The 22,850-nt window shown below is 47.0% G+C and overlaps 1 protein-coding gene across 4 annotated transcripts; it reads left to right on the top strand.

Moving 5' to 3' along the window:
• Positions 1-553: 553 nt before the first annotated feature.
• Positions 554-22,656, top strand: ATG4B (autophagy related 4B cysteine peptidase). 4 transcript variants are annotated; one of them, XM_086467765.1, is made up of 13 exons: positions 554-587; positions 6,586-6,684; positions 7,225-7,296; positions 9,376-9,474; positions 10,350-10,451; positions 11,242-11,314; positions 12,331-12,410; positions 15,591-15,787; positions 16,821-16,899; positions 17,643-17,788; positions 18,445-18,501; positions 18,794-18,887; positions 20,785-22,656. In XM_086467765.1, the coding sequence occupies exons 1-13, from the start codon at positions 578-580 to the stop codon at positions 20,856-20,858; spliced, it is 1,182 nt and encodes a 393-aa protein (XP_086323891.1). In that variant the 5' UTR covers positions 554-577; the 3' UTR covers positions 20,859-22,656. The 4 variants fall into 4 exon arrangements, with proteins under 4 accessions (XP_086323891.1, XP_086323890.1, XP_086323889.1 ...); XM_086467763.1 differs by lacking the exon at positions 554-587 and adding an exon at positions 3,235-3,328 and having other exon boundaries at positions 12,331-12,416; XM_086467764.1 differs by lacking the exon at positions 20,785-22,656 and having other exon boundaries at positions 18,794-19,789.
• Positions 22,657-22,850: the final 194 nt, after the last annotated feature.

Below are 22,850 nucleotides of genomic sequence, written 5' to 3'. Positions count from 1 at the left end.
CGGGTGTGAATCGCTCCTGGCACTGCTTTCTTGCTTCCTTGGCGCTGCAGGGCGTCTGCCTCCCGATAAGGCGCTCGGGCCGCGGCGGCCAAGCAGTCAAAGTCGTCTCCTAGAGGGGCGGGCGGCGAGGGGATTACCCTCCCGGGGACGGAGGGAAGGGGCTGGGCTGGCTCCGTACAACACGATGGCCGCGCCCGTATGTCGGAACACTCCCAGATGTATGCGTCATGGGCCACTCCCGCCAGCATCGTGAGGAACGAGCGGAGCCCTTACGTGCCGCCGCTCCGACTCCATGGCCCCGGCCCCGGCCCCGGCTTCGCTGCCGACCAGGCCCCGCTCCCTGTTCCGCGCCGCCAATCCGTACGGCAACATGGCAGCCCCCAGTGCGAGGAGGAAGCCGCGCGGCTCGCCGGGCCGTGACGAGCGTCACCGACAGCCAACCGCCGTGGAGGCCGGCGGCGAGCGGCGCTCCCATTGGGCGGGCGCCGCGCTCGCGCCAGCAGCCGGGCAGGGCTGCGCCGGGGCGTATGTGTCGGTGGGGACGGCAGCGCCCGCAGCCCTCGGCGGGGCCGCCGCCATGGACGCAGGTGGGTGGCAGGGGCGGCCCCTTCCCGCGTTGCGGCGGCGGGAGGGCAGCTGCTTTCACCCTCAGGAGCCCGCGGCCCGGCCCGGCGATCGTTTGAGGCCTGCGGCTTCCTGGGGCAGCGCAGGCCCGGGCGGCCTGGGGAGGTGCGGCCTCCCCCCGGTGCTCTGAGGTGCGACCCCTGCCCGAACAAGTCGCCGTCCCCGGGATACGGCCCTGGAAACGGTGTCCCCAGCCCTATGGAGCCCTAAGGGGCCTGGTCGCCTGCCGTGCGGGGGAAGGCGGTGGCTCGGGGCGGCCCAGCGGTGGCTTCGTTACCACCGGTGTCCGCCGCTGCAGGCCAGAGCCGACAGGGAGCCCCTCTAAGCAGGAAGGTGGATCCCTCCTGCCCTTCCCAGCCTTTTGCCGTCGTTCCTAAAAGGCATTGAGCCCTTCCGCGGTGTTTGGCGAGGTCGCCTCGACGGGGCTGCCCGGGAGGCGAAGCGGAGGGTGAAAGCAGTGGCAGGACAGGTGTTCCCGTGCTGGGCTCTGGTCCCGAGGCGCTGCAGCTTCCTTCACTGCATCGAGGGGGAAGGCGACTCGGCCGTGACTGCTCCTCGCCTTTCCTGAGAGTGCCGGCCAAGCCGTTTGCCATAGAGGTGTTGTTTTCATACCAGGGGCAAAAAAAAGTGTGTTGGAGCTTGGGTTGGGACTCGCTTCGTTCTAACCTTCGCATAGTAACAGCTTTCATGCACCCTCTGCAGAGATAAGTGTTGTTCCATAATAATGGATGTTTTGCTGCGCCTCATGGACTCCTCCTCTGCGTTGGGCGAGCGTGCGTATGCGGAGGGAATCTGTAGCTCTTGTCCCTTGGGACTGCTGTCTTGACTTGGTTTTGTCCTTGGTGCAGGTGCTGCTGTTGTCAGCACAGTCCGGTTGATAGCGTCCTGCCTTTCTGCCTGGTGCATCGTTGTGCGTCATTGTACCCAGTCTCTCCTACCCGGGACAAAACGTGTTCCAGCAAGTGAACATGCACAACCTGAACCGGGAGATAATGTTTGCTTTCCCTTTGTGGAAGCGTTACAAGGCCTGTCAAGGGAAGAAAAACTTTGCTGTGAGAGACAGTAGGGCTGGATTTCCTCTGTGCAAAGAGGAAGTGGGTCTCTGGGTTTTGGAGCAATGAGAGCTCCAGCCCCTTTGCATCCAGCCCTGCTCATGAGACAGTCAGGGACCTGACGGACAGACTTTGAGCTGTTTGCTCTGGTCCACCAAGAAAGCACCACTCTCCAATTGACTGATTTTCCTCCCTGGCTATCTCTTAACTCCTCATTGTTGCTTATATAATCGGGATTTGTCTTGTTTGAAAGAGCTTAGGGGAAAGAAAAGACTTAATCTTTCTTCTGCAAAGGCCAGAACTAAGGGTTTAGGTGTTGTTCTTTGATTATCTGTTTTCTAGGCGTTTCTCAGCAATGAGCTTTACTAACACAATAAATTGACCTTCTCTTCTTGACTCTCTTTTGGAATATTCTACATCCAGCAGCGTTCCTCCTCTCTGCTCTGCCTTGGGCAATGTGTCTTAGTCAGCTGAGGGAGGTGATCATCTGCTCCACTTCTGATTTTTTTGTGGCAGAGTTAATTTGAGGCTGGAGGTCTCGGGGAAGATGCCTCTGAGCTGTTGAGGGCCCTGTCTGAGGAGCAGTGCAGTGTCAGAGAGAGAGGCCTCTCTAGAGACTGGGGGAAGCCCAAGAAGCAATTTGGGAAGGGAGGTACTGCAAAGCCTGGTTTTCCTTCAGTTTGACATTTCAAATCTCTGCTTCGGTATTTTGTATAAATTTTTTTTTGACAAAACATCTAAGCTGCACAGGCAAACTATAACCAGGATGGTTGCTGCTGGAGTGAACATCAGCTGTTTTGCTGTGCAAGTGGCAGGGAAAATCATTTGGCATATTTCTGTTAGAGTCATCCAAGTTTTGACTTCTTGTCATTTGTTTCTCAAAGTTGATAGAAAACCAAATAGCTTTGGTTTTGGGAAAGCAGATAGAGTAGCTGTCAAGGACTTGATGCTTGCGGTAAACACGTATCTTGCCTTCAGCACATTTGCAGACTGACATCACCAGTCAGGGTCTGCTCGCTGGTGCCTGGCTGTACTTCAAAATGTGTTTCTGTGGGAGCTTATTACAAGTTGGGATAACATTTTTAGCTCAGCTCTTTCATTGTACAGCTTAAGAATAGAAGAAGGGAGGCAAGATTTCACGCTTTACCCTAATTCTATGTATTGAGACAGTTGGTCTCTGTCAAGATGATGCTGTAGAGCTTTTAAATAGCCTTGCACGTACTCAGGTTTAGTAAACTGATGGTGAAAGTCGCTGATTCTGCAGGCACGTGCTGGTTGTGTCAAGGGTTGGTTCCTTGCACTTCATACAAGGAGGCTTTTGTGATGTGGCCTGTTATCTTATAACTGAGTAGATCTAAGCATGTGCGCAAAAGCAGAAGACAACTCAAACATTCAGGCTTAATGCTGGTACTTCATATGTCTTTAGTTTTAATGCCTTTACCTGGGTTTATTATAGGTGTTTTCTGTAGTGGTGCGTACAAAGCTTTGCCTTTTCTGTCAGGGCTTTCTAGGGAGGATGTGGGCTGAGAAGGCATTCTGGGACACTGCAGCAGACCCCATGGAAGGTGTGCCCATGGGGCAGAGATCCAACCAACCTCACATCATCCACAGCATGCCCGAGGCTCCTGGAAAGTGGGGCCACCTTTCTGAGGGTGAAACTCTTGGCTTTTTAACTCTATATCCAGTGTGCACTGGAAGAAGTTGAACTATCGTATTTGATGTGCGCTTGGATTTTCTGCAGAGGCTGCTGCTCTGCTGTTCTGGATGCTCAGAGAGCAGGTTTCTTGAAGGTGAAGTTTTGGAGCGCTGCCTGAGAAATTTGCTGATCTGACATGACTTCCACAGCTCTGAAAGGAGCCTCTTCAAATGGGATTTCTGCTTGGTGAATTTTCAGTCTTATTTATTTTCAGACCCTTTGCCTCTAGCTGTAAGAGGGAGAGAAAGGCTTCTGTGCAAGCTGTGACACTCGTTGTACCACTGGCTGAATTATTTGGGTCCCACTGGCTCGTACTTAGCCCATCTGGACAATAGCACAATGGATGTAGTTTTGAAAAAGTGCCAGAGCTTATGAAGGTCGATGTTTGTAAAGGAAACACTTAACGGCTTTGAGCCTTGTGTGGCGTTTATTGCTCCCCTTATTAAATTGTTGATACTAACTGGGAGCAATCACTTGAAGGTGAAACCTTAACTCCTGCATTTAGTGGTCATGCCTCTTCAGATGGTGGCAAGTATTTTCTTCCAAAAAACCACCACGTGCACTAATGTCTGACCCTGTCTTTGGGATGTGCAGCTGGGCCTACAGGGCCTTTGCACGGAGCCCAGATGTTGGGCATTCAGCTGAAGGACTGCAGGTCTGGGACTCTCCTCACAAGCGTGCAGTGTCATGGCACTTGCAGTTTGCATGTGCTGTGTTCCCTGAATATGCAGCTGGTCCGGCGGGCAGCCTGGGAATCCCTCCCACCTGCTGACTCCTTCTTCTCCTAGCTTTGCTTGAAGGGGAAGGACTCCAGCAGCCCCCTTCCAGCAGATCCTTGTTGTGAAGCTGCCACTTGCAGCTGAGGACCTGGTGCCCTGTGAAATGTGGGGCCGCAGAGGGTGTGATGCTTGAGAAGGCGAGGAAGTGTTGGTAGGAAGGAGAAAGAGGGATGGTGGGTAGCTTGATAGTTTCTGTGTAGCATCCTTGTTTCAGTCATTTTAATTAAGCTATTTGAAACTATTCTGACAGAGAGCTGGCCACATGGCAAGCTTGAGAACTGACAAAATAAACCACAAAGTATTCCTTGGGGCTTTAAAACCTGTGTGAGAACTTCAGTTTTTATGTTAAGATTGTCTCTGGTAAGGCACTGAATTTTAAAAAATCCTAATGACTAACCTCCCTTTGAGCTGTCAGAATAAACTTGTAATGTTTCATCCCAATGGGAAACTTCTGAAAATTAAGGGAGAAAGTAGAAAGTAATGCACACTTGAAAACATCTGCAGAAGTCACGATGCTTCCTTCCCTGGAAAGAAATCTCCAACATCAAGCAAGAAAGGGGGCAAAGCAAGCCAAGCTAAGAAGTGAAGATAGACACAGAAAGCATGGACTGCTGGGGATTCATGAACTTTGGCTAGTGTATGGTAAAGAAATTCTTAATTTCCCTGCTGAAGTTTGTTGGAGGAAAAGATTGCATTAATTTGCTGGAGCATTTCTGTGACAGCAGAATTGCTTTGTTTAGCTTGCTGTGGAGAAGTCACATCACAGGACAGGAATGGGAACGTGTGGCCCATGCCATCCTAAATGTGCCTGAAACGGTCTATAGACTGATTCACACAAGGAGCATACTTTTAATCTTTCGGACTAAGTTTAGGGCCAGAGTCTAATTCAAAATTTGATTTAGGAGCCTGTTTTCATCTCTGTTGCCAAGGTTCCTGCTTAAATAGTAGTTGCTCTTAGTGATGGTGTCTTGCTGCTGCTACTTAAGTGTTTTCTTTGACATTTGGAATTGGAATTTCAGGTCAGAGAGCCCAGGGATAGAAGGCTGATGAGGTACCAACAGGAGGCCAAAATGTCTTGCGTAGCTTGTTTGCCCAAGCACAACCTGGAGTATCCTAGATGTCTGGAAAGAGGGGGAGCAGAACTTTGTGGTGACTTTCTGGAGCTATCGTTGATGCAAATCAGCCAAGCTGTTATTTACTTGTGCAACAGATGACGCTTTGGAAAGCTAAGCAGGGAATGATGGGGAGGAAAGCTCATCTACAAATGTCTTGTACTTGTGAGAAGGGTGAGATCTGCTACGTAGGCAGCACCGAAGGAAAGCAGCAGGTGACTCCTGGGAAGCAAAAAGCGAGGTGTGCACCTTTCGCAGAAACGGGGCTGAGGGGAGCTTGTGGTCATTCAGTCTATTGCCCTGTTTTAAACTTGTGTCACGTTACTGTAGATTTTTTTGCATTTACTGTGAGAGAGATTTTCAATAGCTACTTTAATTGTTACAGAGCAGGCTGGCTTAGTTCTTTAAATTTTATGGGTGATTTGTTAAAGAATTGGCACCTACAAAATAAGATGGTTCATTTCTAGGGTACCCAGACCACTTTAAAGTGCTTTATTTCCAAATACAGACCTAGTGGAGCACTGTTCATCCAACTCTTCTTTTTTTTTTTTTTTTTTTCCCTTCCCATTGCCTGTGCCTTTTGCATGAAAGCTTAAGCTGCCCTGATCCAAGAGCAGCCAGAGTTGTTCTGTAGGAAGAGGATGGATATCTGATGCCATGCTATGAAGGGAGCTGGTAAAATAGATGTAAGGTTTGCCTGTGAACAAGCACATCTCTGCCCAGCTCTGTGTTCCTCAGACTTCAGTGTGACATCTGTGAAGGCAGCTCTGCTCAAGCTGCTGGCTGTTTTCAGTGCAGGTGATGACTGCTGATGGATTCATTGCCCCTTGAGGAGGAATGGACTTGCAGAGCAAAGTTTAGTCCCCATCTTAATGCCATCTGTGCTTTTTTGTGCTCCACCACCAAAAATTGTATTCTCTGGAAGAAGGATTTTAATCACTTTACTCACTTGGAAAGAGGACCTCGATATCATTGCTGATGACATGCACCATGGTGCCTGTTCTGGAGAACATTGCGCAGCTGCCAGCTGAAGTCCTAGATGTTTTCTGCACTGGGCAGAACCTGGAGCTGACCTGACATGCAAATCCCTCGGCTTTTCTGCTTGTGGAGCAGCCAGGAGTGAGCCGGGGCTGTGTCAACTCTCCTTGCCTTCCAGAGCTGGTGGCTGCAGGGAGAGCCATACAGTGTCTTGCCAGCTAGAGCCAGGTGCTATGGGTGTGTGTAAGTTACTGGGCCACAGCAGCTCTGATTCTGTAGTGTATGATTTTTAAAACATAAGGAAAAGCTATGAAAGGTATGTAATTTATTCTTTCTCTTTCTAGCTACTCTTACCTACGACACTCTCAGGTTTGAGTATGAAGACTTCCCTGAGACCAAAGAACCTGTTTGGATCCTCGGCCGGAAATACAGTGTTTTTACAGGTATTTTACATGCGTGGTGCAATGTGCTTTACTACTCCAGAGGACCTCATTAGTGTCGCACTTTGCTTTCTGAGCAGCAAGGCGACTGCAAACCTTATAAGCACACTGCAGAGTCTGTCTTTGCTGGCAAAGCACGCAAACCATAACTACCCTGCTTCTGTTTGGCCATCTCCATGGACTCTGAATTATTTTTGTGCAGAAAATCAACATATAGTAGTTATTGGGACTCCTGTCATGAGGCCAGGAGGGTTGAGGCAAGAGGACAGCTCAGGGGAAAGGCAAGAAGATGGTTTACTGCTTCATAATTTGTCTATGGCCATAGTGTGTTTGGGTTGATTGTGGCTATTTTAGAGGAAAAAGAAAGTTTCTTCTGCACAGGCACCGTCCTGTTCCTCAGCCAGATTTTGCCTCCCTGGGTGTGCAGACTGAGTGAGGAGCAGAATGCTGTTGTCGTTAGGGAAGATGAGAGTGGGAGATGGATTTAGCTGTGTTTGGTGCTACCCTCATGTGCCTGCCTTTCGATGCTGATTAATTTTTCAGAGAAAGAAGAGATCCTGTTGGATGTGACCTCTCGGCTTTGGTTCACCTACAGAAAGAACTTCCCTGCTATCGGTATGTGCTGTGGATGAGTCCAAGTACATCCTGGAAATGATGATAATCTGGTTATCTCTACCTAATAAAACAGTCCCCATGAGCATGACGTTAATGGACTTCCATTTATAAGAACCTGAAATGCACTTCATTTAATTGATAGGATAGACTTTATCTGATAATGAGAATTCCTCATCCCCTTGGGTATGAAGGATAACAGTGATTTTAAAAAGGACACAAGAATGAGTTTGGAAAGCCTACCTAGGAACATCCTTTCTTTGAGCAACATGGGCAGATTTTTGTACTTCATGTTCATTAGGTCCTACGTAAGTCTAATGTGAAATATTATTTAATTATGGTTTTGGGCTTGAAGTGGATTAAAACGATGAAAGCTAGTGATGTGATACAGAAATTACTGCCTTTGTGCCTCTGCTCTAGACTATGTGTGGGTTAGTTTGTGTGTGGGGTTTTTACGTGCCTGAAGTGGTTGTTCCATGCAGGAACTGTAGTAATATGGTGAACATTTCTCAGTGAACTTGAAGGAGGATGGCTTGGTTCCTTAAGGTGTTCTGCGCAGTCCCTTCTGTGGTCTGGTTTTGTGTACTGGGTGGAAGGTGTAGCAGAAGAGATCTGAGACCAGGAATTCCAATCCCCATCTGTGTCCCCACTGTCAGTGTCAGCCCCAGCAGTCAATGGGGAAAAAGGCTCAGATTTGGAAAACAGACTTCTTGGTAGCTGGTCCTCCTGGCTTGTTCTACTTTCCCTACTGGGAAACCCTTTGCCTGACAAGCTGTGAGACATCCTTGATGGAGCTTAATCCCTTTAAATTAACATTTGTGAGCCATAGTTGAACGGGCGAAGGGCTAGCGTGTGTTTAGCTATGTCTCACAAACACAACTGGGGTTTCTATGTGAATTATTAAAGGGCAGGGGGTGAAATGAAATCCCATTTTCTGAGTCATTTCCTGTTTACAGTGTAGATACAATTTGCATGTTATACAGTTTACTGTATTTACATTTTTCAGTCTTTCTTCTCCCAGTCATCTCTTCTATTGGCCACTTTCCCCTGTGCTTGCCCACTTAAACATTGGAAGCTCTTCAGAGGGCAAAGGGAATGTCTTATGCTAACTTTGTAAAGCATTATTGATTATGGATATTGTATATGTTAGAAATTGCTAGCTGAAGATAGCTGCTGACCATGAAGAAATTGATTAAGTAGTTTTCTTGGGTGATTTTTCTCCCTGTGCTTTTTGTGCAGAGTAGTTGCATAGGATCGAAAGAAGAAAGCAGCATTACAAAGAAACTGCTGCTAGCAGCTGCGCTAAGGCACAGCTCATTGCATGCTTGCAAGACAGCTCACTTGCTGTGGTCATGCTAAATGTTTTATCTATGAAGCTTGTAATAATAGCCAGATCTTCAGTGGAGGAGCAGCAGTTTTCTTTTGAAGTTCTGTCAGGGAAGTGCTTCCAGCCTTGAGGCCTTTGCTCACACTTTCCAGTGTGAGCTAATATCCAGTTTATTCTCCAATATTATGTAGGACGTGGGGTTTTTTTGTTGCTGGGGTGGGTTTTTTTTTTGGCTGGTGGGGTTTTTTTTCTGGCATATGTTATTCACTTTGGAATCTCATCCAGTCATAGCTGCCTGTGATGTGGGAATTCCTTGGGACTGATTTGTTTTGCATGAGGAGTCACAAGATGAGGATTACAAGAAGTCGCCTGTAACAAGCACCTCTCTGTAGAAATGAGTCTCTGAATTGGGCTGCGAGTCTGCAACTAGGCTCAAGGGCTGTTGTGCTCCTGAGAAATTCAGCTCCCCTTCTAATCGAGTTGTTTGGATTTCCCTTTGAAAGGCTTTTTTCTCCTTTCAGTTAGTGTTAGAGTGTTTTGTTTGTTTGTCTTTTAAGGGATGCCGTTAAGTTAGTCGCCGATAACTACGTTTTTGTTTCTCAGTCTTAGGTATGTGAGCTAAGGTAGTCCTTGTTCCCTGCCTGATTTCTTGGGTGAACCTATTACCCGTGCAGATTTGGAGTGCTCTCATTTCTTCCCCCTCTTGGCACTGTTTTACTATTCATTACGTGTTTATTTTCTGTCCTCATTTACAGGAGGAACTGGTCCCACATCTGATACTGGCTGGGGCTGTATGTTGCGGTGTGGCCAGATGATCTTTGCTCAGGCCTTGGTCTGCAGGCATTTGGGAAGAGGTAAATCAGTGCACAGCCCATGCTGACTTCCAGGACTGTGTGCTCCCACAAGTTCAGAACTTGTAAGGACAACAGATAACAAGGGCACACCTGGGAGTTACTGAGGGCTCTGTAACTTTTTCTTCAGTCTTCCCAAGTTCAGGGCTGTTGAAATAAGTCTCCTGGAAACCCTCCAGCAGCTTTTTCCCTGCTATCTACAACTTTACATAGATAGATGTAGTTCTCCAAGCCTTAAAACAAAGCAGAGCCCTGTATACATGCTAGTTAAATCTGCTGAAGCCGAGCATGTACTAGATTTTTCTTGAAGGGTTTTTTATATAGCTGAAGTTTAAAACAACTTAGTAGATTGATTCTTCTTTATGGTTCAGTTTTGTCACAAAGCCCTCGCTTGCTGAGTGTGGTCTCCTCTCCCTGAATACTTCTGTTCTTGTGCTTGGCCCGTGCTTGATCTGTAAGCAGCTATACCAGAGCAGAGCATTTTTTTGACAGTTGTTGATGGCCTTTGAATTTGTGGGGGATGATTTTTGTAGTGAGGTCACCTGTTTTTTTCGCAGAATGCATAGTTTGCACGTATCAATGCGAAACTGTAATCCTGTTTCCCGTCTGTGGGTTAGAGTTATAATTTGTGTTTTCTGATTTTGTTTGTTTGTTTATTTGTTTTTTGTGGGTGATACCCCTTTATCCCAGCTGTGAGAAAGCTTACTTTTCTTTTAAAATTAATCCTTTAGTGTTGGGAATGCCTCAGACGCCTAGTAGTAAGAAAGTGACATGAAAATCGGGCCAGTTGATTGATGCACAGGGAAGAGAATTGTAGCTTGCAGCCACTAGTTGTTAGTAAATATGTTTTGTTTAATATATTGCCTTGTCTGTCTTAGACTGGAGGTGGATAAAAGGGAAGAGGCAGATGGATAATTACTTCAATGTTCTTAATGCCTTCATTGACAAAAAGGACAGCTACTACTCCATTCACCAGATAGGTAAGAGTCTGAGTGCTGAAGAGCATGGGGATATTCAGTCTGGGTTTCCCATGAGTGTGGAACATCACTCCGTGTTTGTTTTACTAGCTTAGCCAGAAAAAAAAACCAACAAGCGGGTCAGGTAGTACATGATACTCTGCTGCTTGTTTTCTGCCGTGGTGTAAAACTACCGTTCTTTGGATTATGGTGGATTTTTCTTCTTGACTCCATTAAGGCTGTCAGGTTTGCCTGATGCTTTAGGTTACATTCAGCGTCACTTTCCATGTCCTAGCTCGCTAAGGTGAGAGGAACGCGTGTGGTTGCAGTTCTCACCAGGACCTTGTAATGCGAGAAGGTTGCTGAGCGAAGAAACTCAGAAGTAGCAAATGGACTAAGGAAGGATCTCACTTTGATGTAAACTTCCCTGGCAAATCAAAAAGAAGCAGCCTGCTCCAGTTTTTCCTATACGGTGTTGAGGCACCTATACCTTCAGCAAACAGAACTTGAGATTACAGGGGTGGTCTCATAATCAAACACTCTTAAGTAAAATTTCTTCTGAGGTAACATTGCCTTTTGTACTTCTGTGTTACTGCATTTTGGGGAAAGGATTTGCTTTACAGTCCTTCAGGATGTGCTTCTCTCTCTCCCATCTACACTAAGATACCCCATGAAAGAGTAGATTCTGCTGACTCAAAACTGTTTCCAAGTGAGATTTCTTCCCTGTTAAATACTGACTCTGATTAGGAAGGGACGCAGTGTAGGTGAAATTATTTGCTAAATGATTTTGTCTTTTTTTTTTCTTGTGATGCAGCCCAGATGGGAGTTGGAGAGGGAAAATCCATAGGTCAGTGGTATGGACCAAACACAGTCGCACAAGTGCTCAAGTAAGTCCTGCGCTTTCACTTCGTATCTTTTGAACCGCACAGTGGGGTCATTTGGTTTGTAGTTTTAATGCTGTTAGCAGGCAACCTGCTTGACCTGATTGACCTGCTTGGGCGGGAACTTGAAAGAAGCCCTTCGGTCATTCAGATGCTGGCAGATGTGGGAGAAAACAGATTTCAAGTTGAGGACAACCCCCAAAAATCTCTCTCCACATCCCACAAGTAACATGCTTGCCACTAGAACTTCTGCAGCAGACCAGAAGCAAGTGTCAAAGTAGACGACCGTCGCCATCATGTGGATCTCTACTAGCCTCTGAGTTGCCTCTGCTGACCTGGCAACAGCATCATGGTTATCAAAAAGCTGCCAGCAAGCTGTCAAGTCACTAATGCATTAGCAGAGGAAAGCATTAATATTTGCTGCCTGGCTTCCATGGTGACAGGCAGAGGATCAGAGCAGTGCTGGAGCATGGACTGCCTTTAATAACTGGGACACGCTGTATTGAGAAACATTCTCCCTCCTGTCACCATTCTTCCCTCACTTTGATTAGATGAGCAGTTAGCTCCCTAGAATAGGCTGGGATTGCCTAAAAGCAGCTTTCCCAGGTCAGACCATATGCTGAATTAGCCCAGGATCTGGTATAGGTGATCAGGAGATATGTGCAGAAAGTAAAGGTGATTTTTTTTTTTTTTTTTTTTAATGTCTTATTTATTTTTTATGCTGTTCATGCTTTCTGATAACCAGCAGTTACGGGATTTGAATGGGAGATTGTATCAGAGCTCTTGTACTTAGTAGCTGCTGAGGGGCAAATTCCCAGGTGTGGTCCATTTGCAGTCTTGTTTATTCTGCTGGCCATAATGAAGTCTCTAACTCTGATACGTGTACAAAAACATACTTACAGCATAATGGGTGAAAGCTGATCTCTCCTAATGCACTTTCTCCTCTTTGAGACAGCACCATTTTTGTCTTGTAGTTGTAACTAACCCTTGCTTACTTTTTTTTTTTTTTAATTTTCTTGTAGAAAGCTTGCAACTTTTGATACGTGGAGTTCACTGGCAGTACATATAGCCATGGACAACACAGTAGTGATGGAAGAAATCCGTAAGTGTCATATAGAGGTAGAATGTGGTATATCCTCTGGCAGCAAGAAGCCAGAAAAAAAAATGGAGAGCAAATAGGAGAACAACACAACAACCATGTAGTAAATGTTGTGTCTTAAAGCTGTGGCCAAGCATGCTAAAACCAGATGAGAATAGGGCAAGGAAGCCTCTTGTTTGACTTTTGCTTCATCTGATAAAGCCTCTGACTTGGCCTCTGGATCTGGAGAGAAGGTCTGCTGACCTTCAGACAATAGGTGGGATCTGTTTCGAGGGTAGTGTCAAACTTGTTCATGGCCACAGGTAGCAAGCAGTAAATGGCTACTTCCTCTCTCATGTAACGGGGTAGGAATGTCTCTGCTATTAGGCAGAGTAAGAAAACTACAACAGATTGCTGAAGTGGAAAATGAACAAAATTGGCAGGGGTAAGGAGAAGTGCGTCGGTCTCTGGAGTGTATCTCTCGTCATCTTTTAAGGCATGCTTACTAGTTCTTTCTTTTTTTTTTTTTTTTTTTTTTCTCTTTTTTTTGGTGCATCCTGACAGTAGGATGGCTCTGGAGGCTGAGCAACTGTGCAGCATGCTCATCTCTAGCACGCTTGCTCAGGCCGCAGTGCCACAGTAACCAAAGCTGAATGCTTGCATTGCTGGCTGCTCCAGTCCTGCATGGTCCTGGCCGCACAAGCCTTCCCCTCACTTGCTTTGGACTAACTCGTTAGGCAGTGCGCTTACACAGCACAAAACCACGCAATGTTCTGAAACGGCAGGCAGAACAGCCCAGTGAGTGCAGGAGCTGGTGCAAGGTTACAGGTGAGATCGTGGCAGGCATCATTTAGACTGGCTCTGGCTGCCACGGAGCCAACATCAGTTAGCAGGCAATTTGTCCCTAGAGTGCAGGACAGTCACTTTACAAACTAACATCAGGTAATCTCAGCTGAGAGGCAAAGAAACATAGGATCTGTTTGAGAAGTGTGTATCTAACCTTAGGTACACATAGTCCTGTGAAGGTATGTGCCAATGCCCTTTGCTTAAACAAAGGCCGGCGTGAAAACATAAATTGGATTTTTCTTTCATCTTTAGTCTGAAAACATCGCTTCTAGAACTGAAGCATGCTGGCTGTGAGGCTTGGGTGTGCTACAGGCTCTTCTCTTTGTGGCACTGATGGTTCAGCACTGACACCACTTCAAGTAACATGTCCATACGGCTTGTAATGTGCAGGGGGTGTTTATTTTCTGCAAATGTGAATCATAACGTACCTGTTCAGGGCCTGAAAGTCTGTGTGTGAGTAGGTCTGCTGTGTTATGTCTGTAGGTACGTTATGTATCTTGTGCCCCAAACATCTGTCAGTAGTGAAGCATTCAGAAGTTAATGCTGTTTCATACATCTGTTAAATTCAGTCACTCATACTGTTCAGCCTAAGGTTCGTAGGAAATGCCTTTTGCACAGCAGTGAAGGAACATCCACCTTTATCCCTTCTGAGTCAGTCTGTTTTATCAGAAAAAGGGCTCTTAGTTGGACATCAGAGGCATCAGAAAGGTGGTGAGAAAGCAAAACAGTAAAGCCAGTGCCAGAGACCAGCAGCAGAAAAAATGTGTCAAATCTGTTGGAATATGTTTGCAGTAAATGGTTTGGATCCAGCTGGGAAGCTTTAGGTGGTTTCCACTGTGCTGTGGCACCACAGCGCTGCAAAGCCTGCCAAAGGAGCAGTGAATTTAGTCTGTGCTGAGCTCCCTACTGCTTAACTTGGGTGAAATATGTTCATATCACAGCGCAGGGTTGCCAGTTGCTTTCCCTGATGAGGAAACCTGCAGTGGCACCCATTCAGCAACAGTGCTGGCTCGGCAGCTGATTTCGGATCATCAGAACAGGCTGGCTACTGCAACAGAAAAATCTGTGATCTTTACTGTTTTAAGAGGATAAATACTACAAATAATGACTTCCCATTTTCTCGGGACCTCCAGTAACTATAATACGTGTGTGCATGAGAAATGCACGCATACACCTTCTCCCTCCTTGAGGGACAGTACAGGGGGCAACTGCAGACTCTTCAGTGCAGATTGTCTCTCATACTGAGGCTTTAGATCAAAGTTCCACTTTTTCTAAGCTCGGGTGTAACATTTGCCTTGTTCAACTGGATTCGAAGCTCTTAGTAGCGAGCCAACACCCTGCTGAAATGGCTGGTGCTCAAGGTGTTTGTTTACATTGTGTCCTACCTGCTGGAGTGTCCTGGCATTCAGCTTAGGCCAGGAATAGTTTAAATGAGCCCCTGGTATTTTGTCTAATTGCTTTGGCTTCGTGATTAAAGTGCTGTGGGTTTCTCTGGGGTTTGGGTTTTTTCTTCACACACCCACCAAGTAATGAAATTGGCCAGTGAGACAGGTAGGCTTGGAGATGTTTCTTTACCAGAATTTACATAATCTGGTTGCATTACAGCCTGGCCGTGTGTTTGTCAAGCCTGTAGAGTGAGGATGCGTAGTGCTTATGTCATGCGTATGACCCGAGGAGTTTTACTGCCCCATGTCTTACCAGCAGAGCTCGTGCTGAAATTGCAGAGTTTAATGATTGTCCTGCCTTGGGTCTCTAAAGTAGCTTCTGAATGATACCCCAAAAAATCTGTGAAGGCTTTAGTGAACTTCAGGAAAATGACAACTAATCTAGACAGACACCATGTTTCTATCTTGTTACTGCACTAATTACAGGTGAATATTTCCGGTGTTAAGCCATAACGCTTTCCTCATTCAATTCAACTGTCTTCATATCCTCCATGAACTCCTCTGGAGTTGTACACTCCAGATTTTTCTCTTTTTGCCTACATGCTCTCTGAATTCCGGACTCTTGTCTGACCTCCTAATCAACTTGTTCAACCTCGTTGGCACAGGTTATTGGTAGCAGCTCACCTGCTGGAAGAATTTGCATTTTAACAGCCCACCAGATGGTGGCTGTGAGTACAACATGCTTTGGCATAATCTTGATGTAAGCTTAGAGGAAATGCTAAGCCCTACCAGAAGACCTGCAGGGAGTACATATGTTGCATGATCCCAGCCCTGGACCTCTTTAAGCTTTTCTATTTTTTAAGTGCTGTAGCCTTTTAGTAAGTAGGAATTGATCAGAGCTTGCATAGAATTACACAGGGTCTACAAACAGAGGTTGTTTCTGATGCTTTCTGCTCATGTTCCCTTTCTGTAGGGCGGTTGTGCCAATCCAACTTCCCATGTGCTGGAGCTGCAGCATGCCCTGCTGTGGAGTCAGACGTACTCTGTAACGGGTACCCAGAGGAAGCAGGGGTTAGAGATAGGCTCTCACTGTGGAAACCATTGGTGCTGCTGATACCTCTCCGCCTTGGGCTCACAGAGATCAATGAAGCCTATATTGAAACACTAAAGGTAGGGGATCTGGAGCTGAATTCCTGGTGTTGTGATGCGTAAGGACCCTGGTGTGAATGAAGTCATTTCTGGAATTTGGTTTTAGGGCAAAAAAACTCAAAAAGAATCGACCTGTTGGCAAAAGAAAAGTGTGTTTAGAGACAATCCTTGTCAGAGGTCAGGATATGGGTTCTTGCAGGCTATAGTTGGCAAAATAGGAGGTGGTTTGGGGGCATTGGGGCCTTTTTGGTTGTGGTTTGATGGGGTTTTTTTGAAGATCTTGCTTAATAACTTAAACTCAGTCCTTCTTTGTGTTTAGGTGGTACCAACCTGCTGAAGCATTTGTTTAGCAAAACTGTACTGTGCTTGGTGGCAACGTGAGCATTAATGAATGGAGTGTTGCAAACTCCGTGTGGCTCTGCTACAGGAGCTTGTATTGCAGACTGAGGCTAGAATTTGGCAGATGGTTGCAGGTTGGAGTATCAGGAGGCTGCAGAATTTAGGGTGTGTGGAGTACATGCACGAGACAGGGTGCACATTGTCTTGCTGTCCTAATGTTAGCAAGCCTTGAGCTGCGCAGGTAAGACAGCTCCAAATTCATGTGAGGTTACTTGCCTTTAACTCAGTAAATGGTGCCTGGATTCTGCAGCTGGCTAAGGAACTTAAACTGTTTCCTGAATGATCATTCCCTCCCGAGAGCACCGTCGCAACCTGATGACAGCTCCAGGAGATTGTGCTGCTGACTGCAGCAGAGCCAGGATTTGCCCAGGCTGAGTCCTAGAGTAGTGCTGCTGCTTCCGTTTTTCCACCTGTGTGTTCCTGTCAGCAGTTAAAAGTGTTTTTGAGCTGCATCCATGTTCCTTGAAGACCCTGTGTTGCAGCCTTCAGCTTTCCTGATGGAGCTTCTCTCCAGAAATGGCTGTTTCTCCTGCTAAGGTTGCTGATTTTCAGTGTCCCCATCTTTCTTTCTTACTGCATTTTTGGATGTTTGCCTTTGTTGCAACCTGCTGTCTCACTGTCTGTCAGCTGTGTGTCTTCTGTATTGCTTTTCCAGCACTGCTTCATGATGCCCCAGTCCCTGGGAGTGATCGGAGGGAAACCAAACAGTGCTCACTACTTCATTGGTTACGTAGGTGAGTGCCCAGAGTATGGCAAAGACTTTCCAAGCGTCTTCCCGCAGTTGAAAAATGCTTGAGGAGCTGTACAGCTCTCCTGCTTGGCCTGTGGTGCATGCTGCAGGGTTCTTCTTTCCTGCTGGAGGCATGGAAGGCTGCTGTGAACTGAACCTCTTTGCAAGGACCTGAGTGATGTAGCTTTGAACAGTGGCCATAGTATGGGCTGTAAACTTCCACTGCGTAATGCTAAATCGTGTCGGTAAGGAGGTGTTCATAGAGACTTCTTCCTGCATTCAGAGCTGACCTACCTTTAGGGGCTTGGCTGGACTTCACTGCCCTTTAGTTGTCCCCTTCCTGAAACCGTACAAACCGTTGTCGTTTTACTCCCTTCCCTCCCTCTGATTTTTCTCTCTCTGCCTGAGACCTCAGGCTGGTTGTGCTTTGCATTTCTGGGGCCTACTTGAGGTTACACAGGCCCCTGGAAGGCATGTGCAGGAACAGTATCCAAATGGTGCCTGTGGCTTGATCCCGCTGCAGAGTAGCCACCATGGTTCTGCTGGCAGCTGGCTCTTTGCCTGGATGAGAAGCGTTTGGGAAAATGGCTGAAAGCAGTTGTCCCTAGAACGTGGGTTCCTCTGTGGGGTTACGAGAGCTAGCTCTGTCGTCGCTCTTCCTCTTCTTTGTATCTCACCGTTTGCTTCTCAGGAGACCTGCTTCTGGCATGGTTCTTCCTGCTGATGTCTCCTTGCCTGTCTGTCCAGGTGAGGAACTCATTTACCTGGATCCCCACACGACGCAGCCTGCAGTGGAGCCCAATGACAGCGGCTCTCTCCCTGATGAAAGCTTCCACTGCCAGCACCCTCCCTGCAGAATGAACATCGCGGAGCTCGACCCCTCCATTGCAGTGGTGCGTTCCTCCTGCTTGTTTCCAGTCACCCAAAGGAGCAGTATCGTGGTCCCTCTGTTTCACATGAAGCTGTCCCTTTCCCCACAGAAGTGGCAAAGGCAGCGGTGATGGGTTGGGTGCTCTGCAGGCATGCTGTGCTCTGGGCAAGTGCTGCCGGGTGTTTCAGTAATGTTGGTAAAGAAGCTCCTCATGCAGAAAGCAGGCTTGGTACAGGGAAGTCCTCTTTGTGTGGCAATTAAATGCCATTCCTCGTGGGGCAGTGTCCTTCTCTCTGGTTTAGTTGGGCTTTGATTCCTGCCTTTTGATGGTCAGATCTGAATCTGTTCCTAAATCTGTATTATGATTCAGCGTGGCTTGTTTTCTGTTGAACCTGAGATGCTTGCCCATTGTTTCCATGCGAGTTGTTTCTGCCCAGTTTTCTTTCTGCAGTAGAGCAGACCATTACATTGATGGGTCCAGCACTTGGATAGTCTGGTCAGATCAAGCATATGGGGAGTGTTCAGTTTAACAGGGCAGTGTAAGCCACAGTTTAAAAGCAAGGCAGTTGGGTGTTGTAACTGCTCGCAGTCCTGGTCACGTTGCTTGGCATTAATACAAGGCCTTATGACCAAAGTGATCGATCTACAGTATATAAAGGTAAATTCTTTTTCTTTCAGGGCTTTTTCTGCAACACAGAGGAGGACTTCAACAATTGGTGCCAGCAAATCAAAAAGGTTTGTGTTTGTATGACCAGGAAGGGAATATAGGGTATTGTCTTGTTTACAGACCGCTGCACAGAGACAGTGTTCTCTGCAGCATGATCCTATTTTAAGGCATACGAAAATAGTTTATTAAACTACCAAAATGAGCATAGCTCTGAAATTCTGTTGATGATGAGAGTCAAAGCATTGAGAAATGTTTTTTCAGCTGCAATGAAGTCCCAACAGGTCGTTATTACCCCTTAAAGACCCAGAGCACCATGAGTACAGAGATGTTGGTTCTTATGGCTCTGCTCTTGCTCCACAGCTGTCCCTGGTAAGAGGAGCACTGCCAATGTTCGAACTGGTCGAACGCCAGCCCTCGCATTTCTCCAACCCTGACGTCCTGAATATCACACCAGGTGAGGCCACGCAGGGAGGCAGAGCTACGGGTGAGCCAGTCCCCTTGGTTTTCTGGAAATTGTGTGGAATTGCACGGTGACTTCTAGTATGTTCCTGTTCCGCCTGGAGTTTGATCTGGAGCTCTTAAGGTCAATTGATCTAGTTCTTTGGCTTTCAACTAGTGGTTCGCAGATTCCACAGTGTCTCAGGACAATTTTTAGAATGAGTCTGTGAACAGTGATGGTGACTGAGGGGAAGAAAAAAAAATCATAGGCTATCACAGCAATGTGAATCTCTGCTTTGTAAAGGGGTGCTTGGAGAAATCAAAAGGGTCCATTGCAGAGGCTGAAAACTGAGTTTCTAGGTAATGAAAATGGTCAAAAGACAGGGCTGGTGAAACTTAGTTCCAGCATAAGGCACTCCTTCCCTGTGCATGTTCCACTACCAATGCAAAAAGGAAGAAGTGCTGGGCAGTATCTTGGCCATCAGGCTCTGCTTATCATGTTAGTAATGTGCACAAACATGGCAGGAGATAAAGAGCCAGCTTCTGCCAAGAGGAGTGAGTGTGTGTGGACAAACTTATCCTGTCACCAGGCATTGGACTGTGTCCTGTCACTTGCACCCTGCACCCTATGCTTCCTTGCTATCTCTCCTTAGCATGAACTTTCAAACCCTTCCTTATCTCACTGTCCTTTTCTGTAAGAATGCTTAATTTCCTTAAACTGTCAATTGATCGTTGCCTGTATTAAATTGTCCCTGATTGCTGCCTTTCTTACTCTTAAAAATGTTTGGGGTTTTTTTAGTGGACTACTTGTCCTTCTCCCTCTTCCCCAGCTTGTAGAGCCTCTCCTATCTGCTATGGCCATTCTGTTTCTCTTACAGTCCTACCGCTCACTAGAAGGAGTAATGGTACTTTCATGACTGTCCAGCCCCTTGTCCTTATTTTCCCCTACCAGTTGGGTTCTTTGCTGTGTTACTGAAATGAAGGGGGCTGCTCTTGTGAGGAGCACCTCTGGAAGTTGTGCTGCCAGTGCTCGTGGGCACCACACATTGATCAAAAATAGTGACACTAGGCATTTGCACCAGTCTACCATGGGATTAAAGCTTGTCACAAAAGGTTTGAGGCGGGTCTGCAGCTTTGCACTTCTCTGTCCCCAACCATCAGTTACTGCAGTTTAGCTTTTGGCTGGCTGTTTTGCCATGTCCAGCGAGCGCTTTCTTGAACCCTGAGTTAATGTAGATTTCTCCTTTACTTCCCTGAATTCTCACCTGAATTTTCCCTACGGTAAAGTTGCTTCCCCTTTAGGTATGTGCTCCCTCCTCACCATAGGGTTGGAAGGATGGACAGGAGGGGCCAAGTACATTACCTTTCCTCACAAAATGGACTGTACTAATTGCTTTTGGGGGAGTGCATGTTGTGTAATTACATTCCCCAGTAGCTGGAGCAAAGGCAACTATTGCAGAAAACAAGTCTCTAATATGTGGTGGGGGAAAAAATACTCCTGTATCACTTAATAGGGCCAGAAGCCTTCATGGATATTAGTCCAGACCTGGGCAAGTTCTCCTATTTTGAGCCTCTTGAGGCAGAACAGTTTCCTGCTAATACAGAGCTCCTGCTGCACAGGAAGGTTGTACAAAACAGTCACAGCACAGTGTTGCACTGCCCCAGGGCTGCGTTTAGGATCTGTGAAACCTGGCACACCCTTTGCGCACCACATAATTCTCTCTAGTGCGTTTTCCATGCCTCTGATGTGTTCTCATCCCTCCTCAAGAGCCTTCGTTCAGGTGTGTCACTGGATCTCTTGGAACTTGCAGACACATGACGCACAAATTCTGCTGCCTTCGAGCTGCTGGTCTCACTGGTCCTGAGCAGTCGGTGCGTTCCACAGAGGTAGCGCTTTCTTTTTCTCTTTGCAGACTCCTCTGACGCCGACAGATTGGAAAGGTTCTTTGACTCAGAAGATGAAGATTTTGAAATCCTATCCCTTTGAAAACAAATAGGAAACTGACTTTGCAAATTTGTGTTATGTGTGGGGAGAAGGGGGGGAGGGAAGTTCCGTCGAGAGCCTGGGGCTACCAGTTTTCATAGGCGCTTGCTGCCATCCCCACCTCTTGTCCATCCTGGCATTCTGTGCAGCCTCTGAGCGGAGCGCACATTGTTTGCGTTGGGATGAAGAACCAAGGCTGGGTGTTACAGCCTTACTGGCTGGAGACAGAATTTCTCAGCAGAAAACAGTTGCTGGAAGCAGATGCAGTGGTGCTTAGGAGTTCAAAGCCTCTTTGTTACATCAGCAGGTCAGTTGGCCTTCTGGGGGAGGCATAGAAATCTTTAGAGCGCTAAATCCTTACCTGGGGGCTCCCCGCTGAAGCTTAAATAGAGCCACCCATCATTTAGGAGGCGAAATGTACAGTTAATTCCTTTAGCAGCTTCTCTTCTCGCTGGCCAACTTGGACTGCAGCTCACAACGCAAAAGAACAGCAGACGTGTCCCACCAAGACAGCTGTGAAGCCCCTTGAGTGCAGGAGGCCAAGCTTCCCACACTCCAACTCCTGTTCACGCTTTGCAGTACACAGCACTTCTTCGCAGGTGTAGTACCCCTCTCCTGCTCACATCCTATGAAAACGAAGTGGAGGGAACTTACAAGTGACTGGTAATTCAACAAGCAAAAGGCTGGCTGGGAAAGTGTGGAGCAGACCCATGCTGCTGGGGAGGAACAGCTCAATCTCAGTTTAAATAACAGCAGAAAGAATGGAAGGAGAATAGAAAATGTGTGTGTTCTTGCTCAGTGAGTTGATAAAGCATTGCGCTTCCAAAGTGGATTGATCTCTACAGCAAATATCTTCAGGAAAACTGCTTCAAGCAGGGAACTGGATTCCATAGCCCTGGAGAGAAGGAAAAAAAAAAAAAGAGAAACTCCATAGCTGGGAGAGGTGAAACACAACTGAGATCTGCCAGTCGTGTGCGTGCTTGTGCCTGTGCCCCAGCTTGCTGGCATGGTGTCTAGGAAATTAATCCTGTTGGTACCAAAAATGTGAGCTATAAAATTCCTCAAGGTATCCCCGGTGGGTTGTTCAGCAGTTCCTCCAATGACTCCTGTTAGACATTCCCTTTCTAAACCGGAAGAGATGCCAGAAGGTCGAGTGGGCTTCCTAGCTGCGTGGGTACCTTTTCTTGTTTCTTCTGCCACCTCCCCCTTGCTGCAGAGTATGCACAAAGGTACTGTAGGCGCTAATCCAGAGAAACCCATTTCAAGTAATAATCCCAAAGAGGGCAGTAGAGACAGGAAGCCTTGAGATGGCCCAATTATACTGGAAATCTTAGCTACTTTAAGATGATAGCTCTGCCTGGGGCCATTCTCCACACAGAGTTCAGAGGGAGGTAAACTGGGGAGGAGAGCTGTCTTAGCGCAAACTGCAGCAGAAGTTGCTGACTTAGTTTCCTTACTGCACGCTGCAGATTGCAGACCTGTTTACAAGGCTTTGTTTTGTACGTTTAGGATTGGAACCTGTGAGTTGATGCTTTTGTGCCCAAGGGTGGTGGCGATAGCTGGGTAGAAATGACCCCTTTCCCCTGTGACTGACCTACTGATGCTCTAACTGTCCGTATGCTACCCAAAGGCAGAGATTTGAACTGGGAACCACGATGCTTCAGTCACTAAATTATTTGCTGCTTTCTGCCTGCTTCTCCTCTTCTCTCTTGTAGTTAGGGGAAGAGGCAGCAGAAGAAGTGGGGCTGTGCTCCATTCATCTGCTTTCAATTTGTATCTGAATAAACTGATTTAAAATCTTTGCCTGTCCTACTGTTCTTGCACAGGAATTGGAGGTGGGGGCGGGTGGTATCGAGTAACCCTGCAGTGCGGCAGGTCCTTCTGTTATTCGGGAGGCATCTCCCGCTTCATTTGTACACAAGAGTTACTAATGTCAGGTTCATGCTTTTATGGTTAAGGAGAGCTCAGCCAGATGAGGTTTTTTACCTGAGTGTT

The sequence above is a fragment of the Leptosomus discolor genome, chromosome 7 (genome assembly GCF_034619465.1).
Source record: "Leptosomus discolor isolate bLepDis1 chromosome 7, bLepDis1.hap2, whole genome shotgun sequence".
In the NCBI taxonomy this organism is placed as follows: Eukaryota; Metazoa; Chordata; class Aves; order Leptosomiformes; family Leptosomidae; genus Leptosomus; species Leptosomus discolor.
Note: the sequence above shows the minus strand (reverse complement) of the source record. Positions and strands in the feature narration are given on the sequence as shown.

What these genes read in the sequence shown, in the direction of transcription:
- ATG4B (XM_086467763.1), top strand. Translation starts at nt 3,235, where the DNA reads ATGGAAGGTGTGCCCATGGGGCAGAGATCCAACCAACCTCACATCATC. An exon ending in AAAGAACTTCCCTGCTATCG is followed by an intron (nt 7,297 to 9,375) that starts GTATGTGCTGTG and finishes CCTCATTTACAG; the next exon opens with GAGGAACTGGTCCCACATCT. An exon ending in CTACTCCATTCACCAGATAG is followed by an intron (nt 10,452 to 11,241) that starts GTAAGAGTCTGA and finishes CTTGTGATGCAG; the next exon opens with CCCAGATGGGAGTTGGAGAG.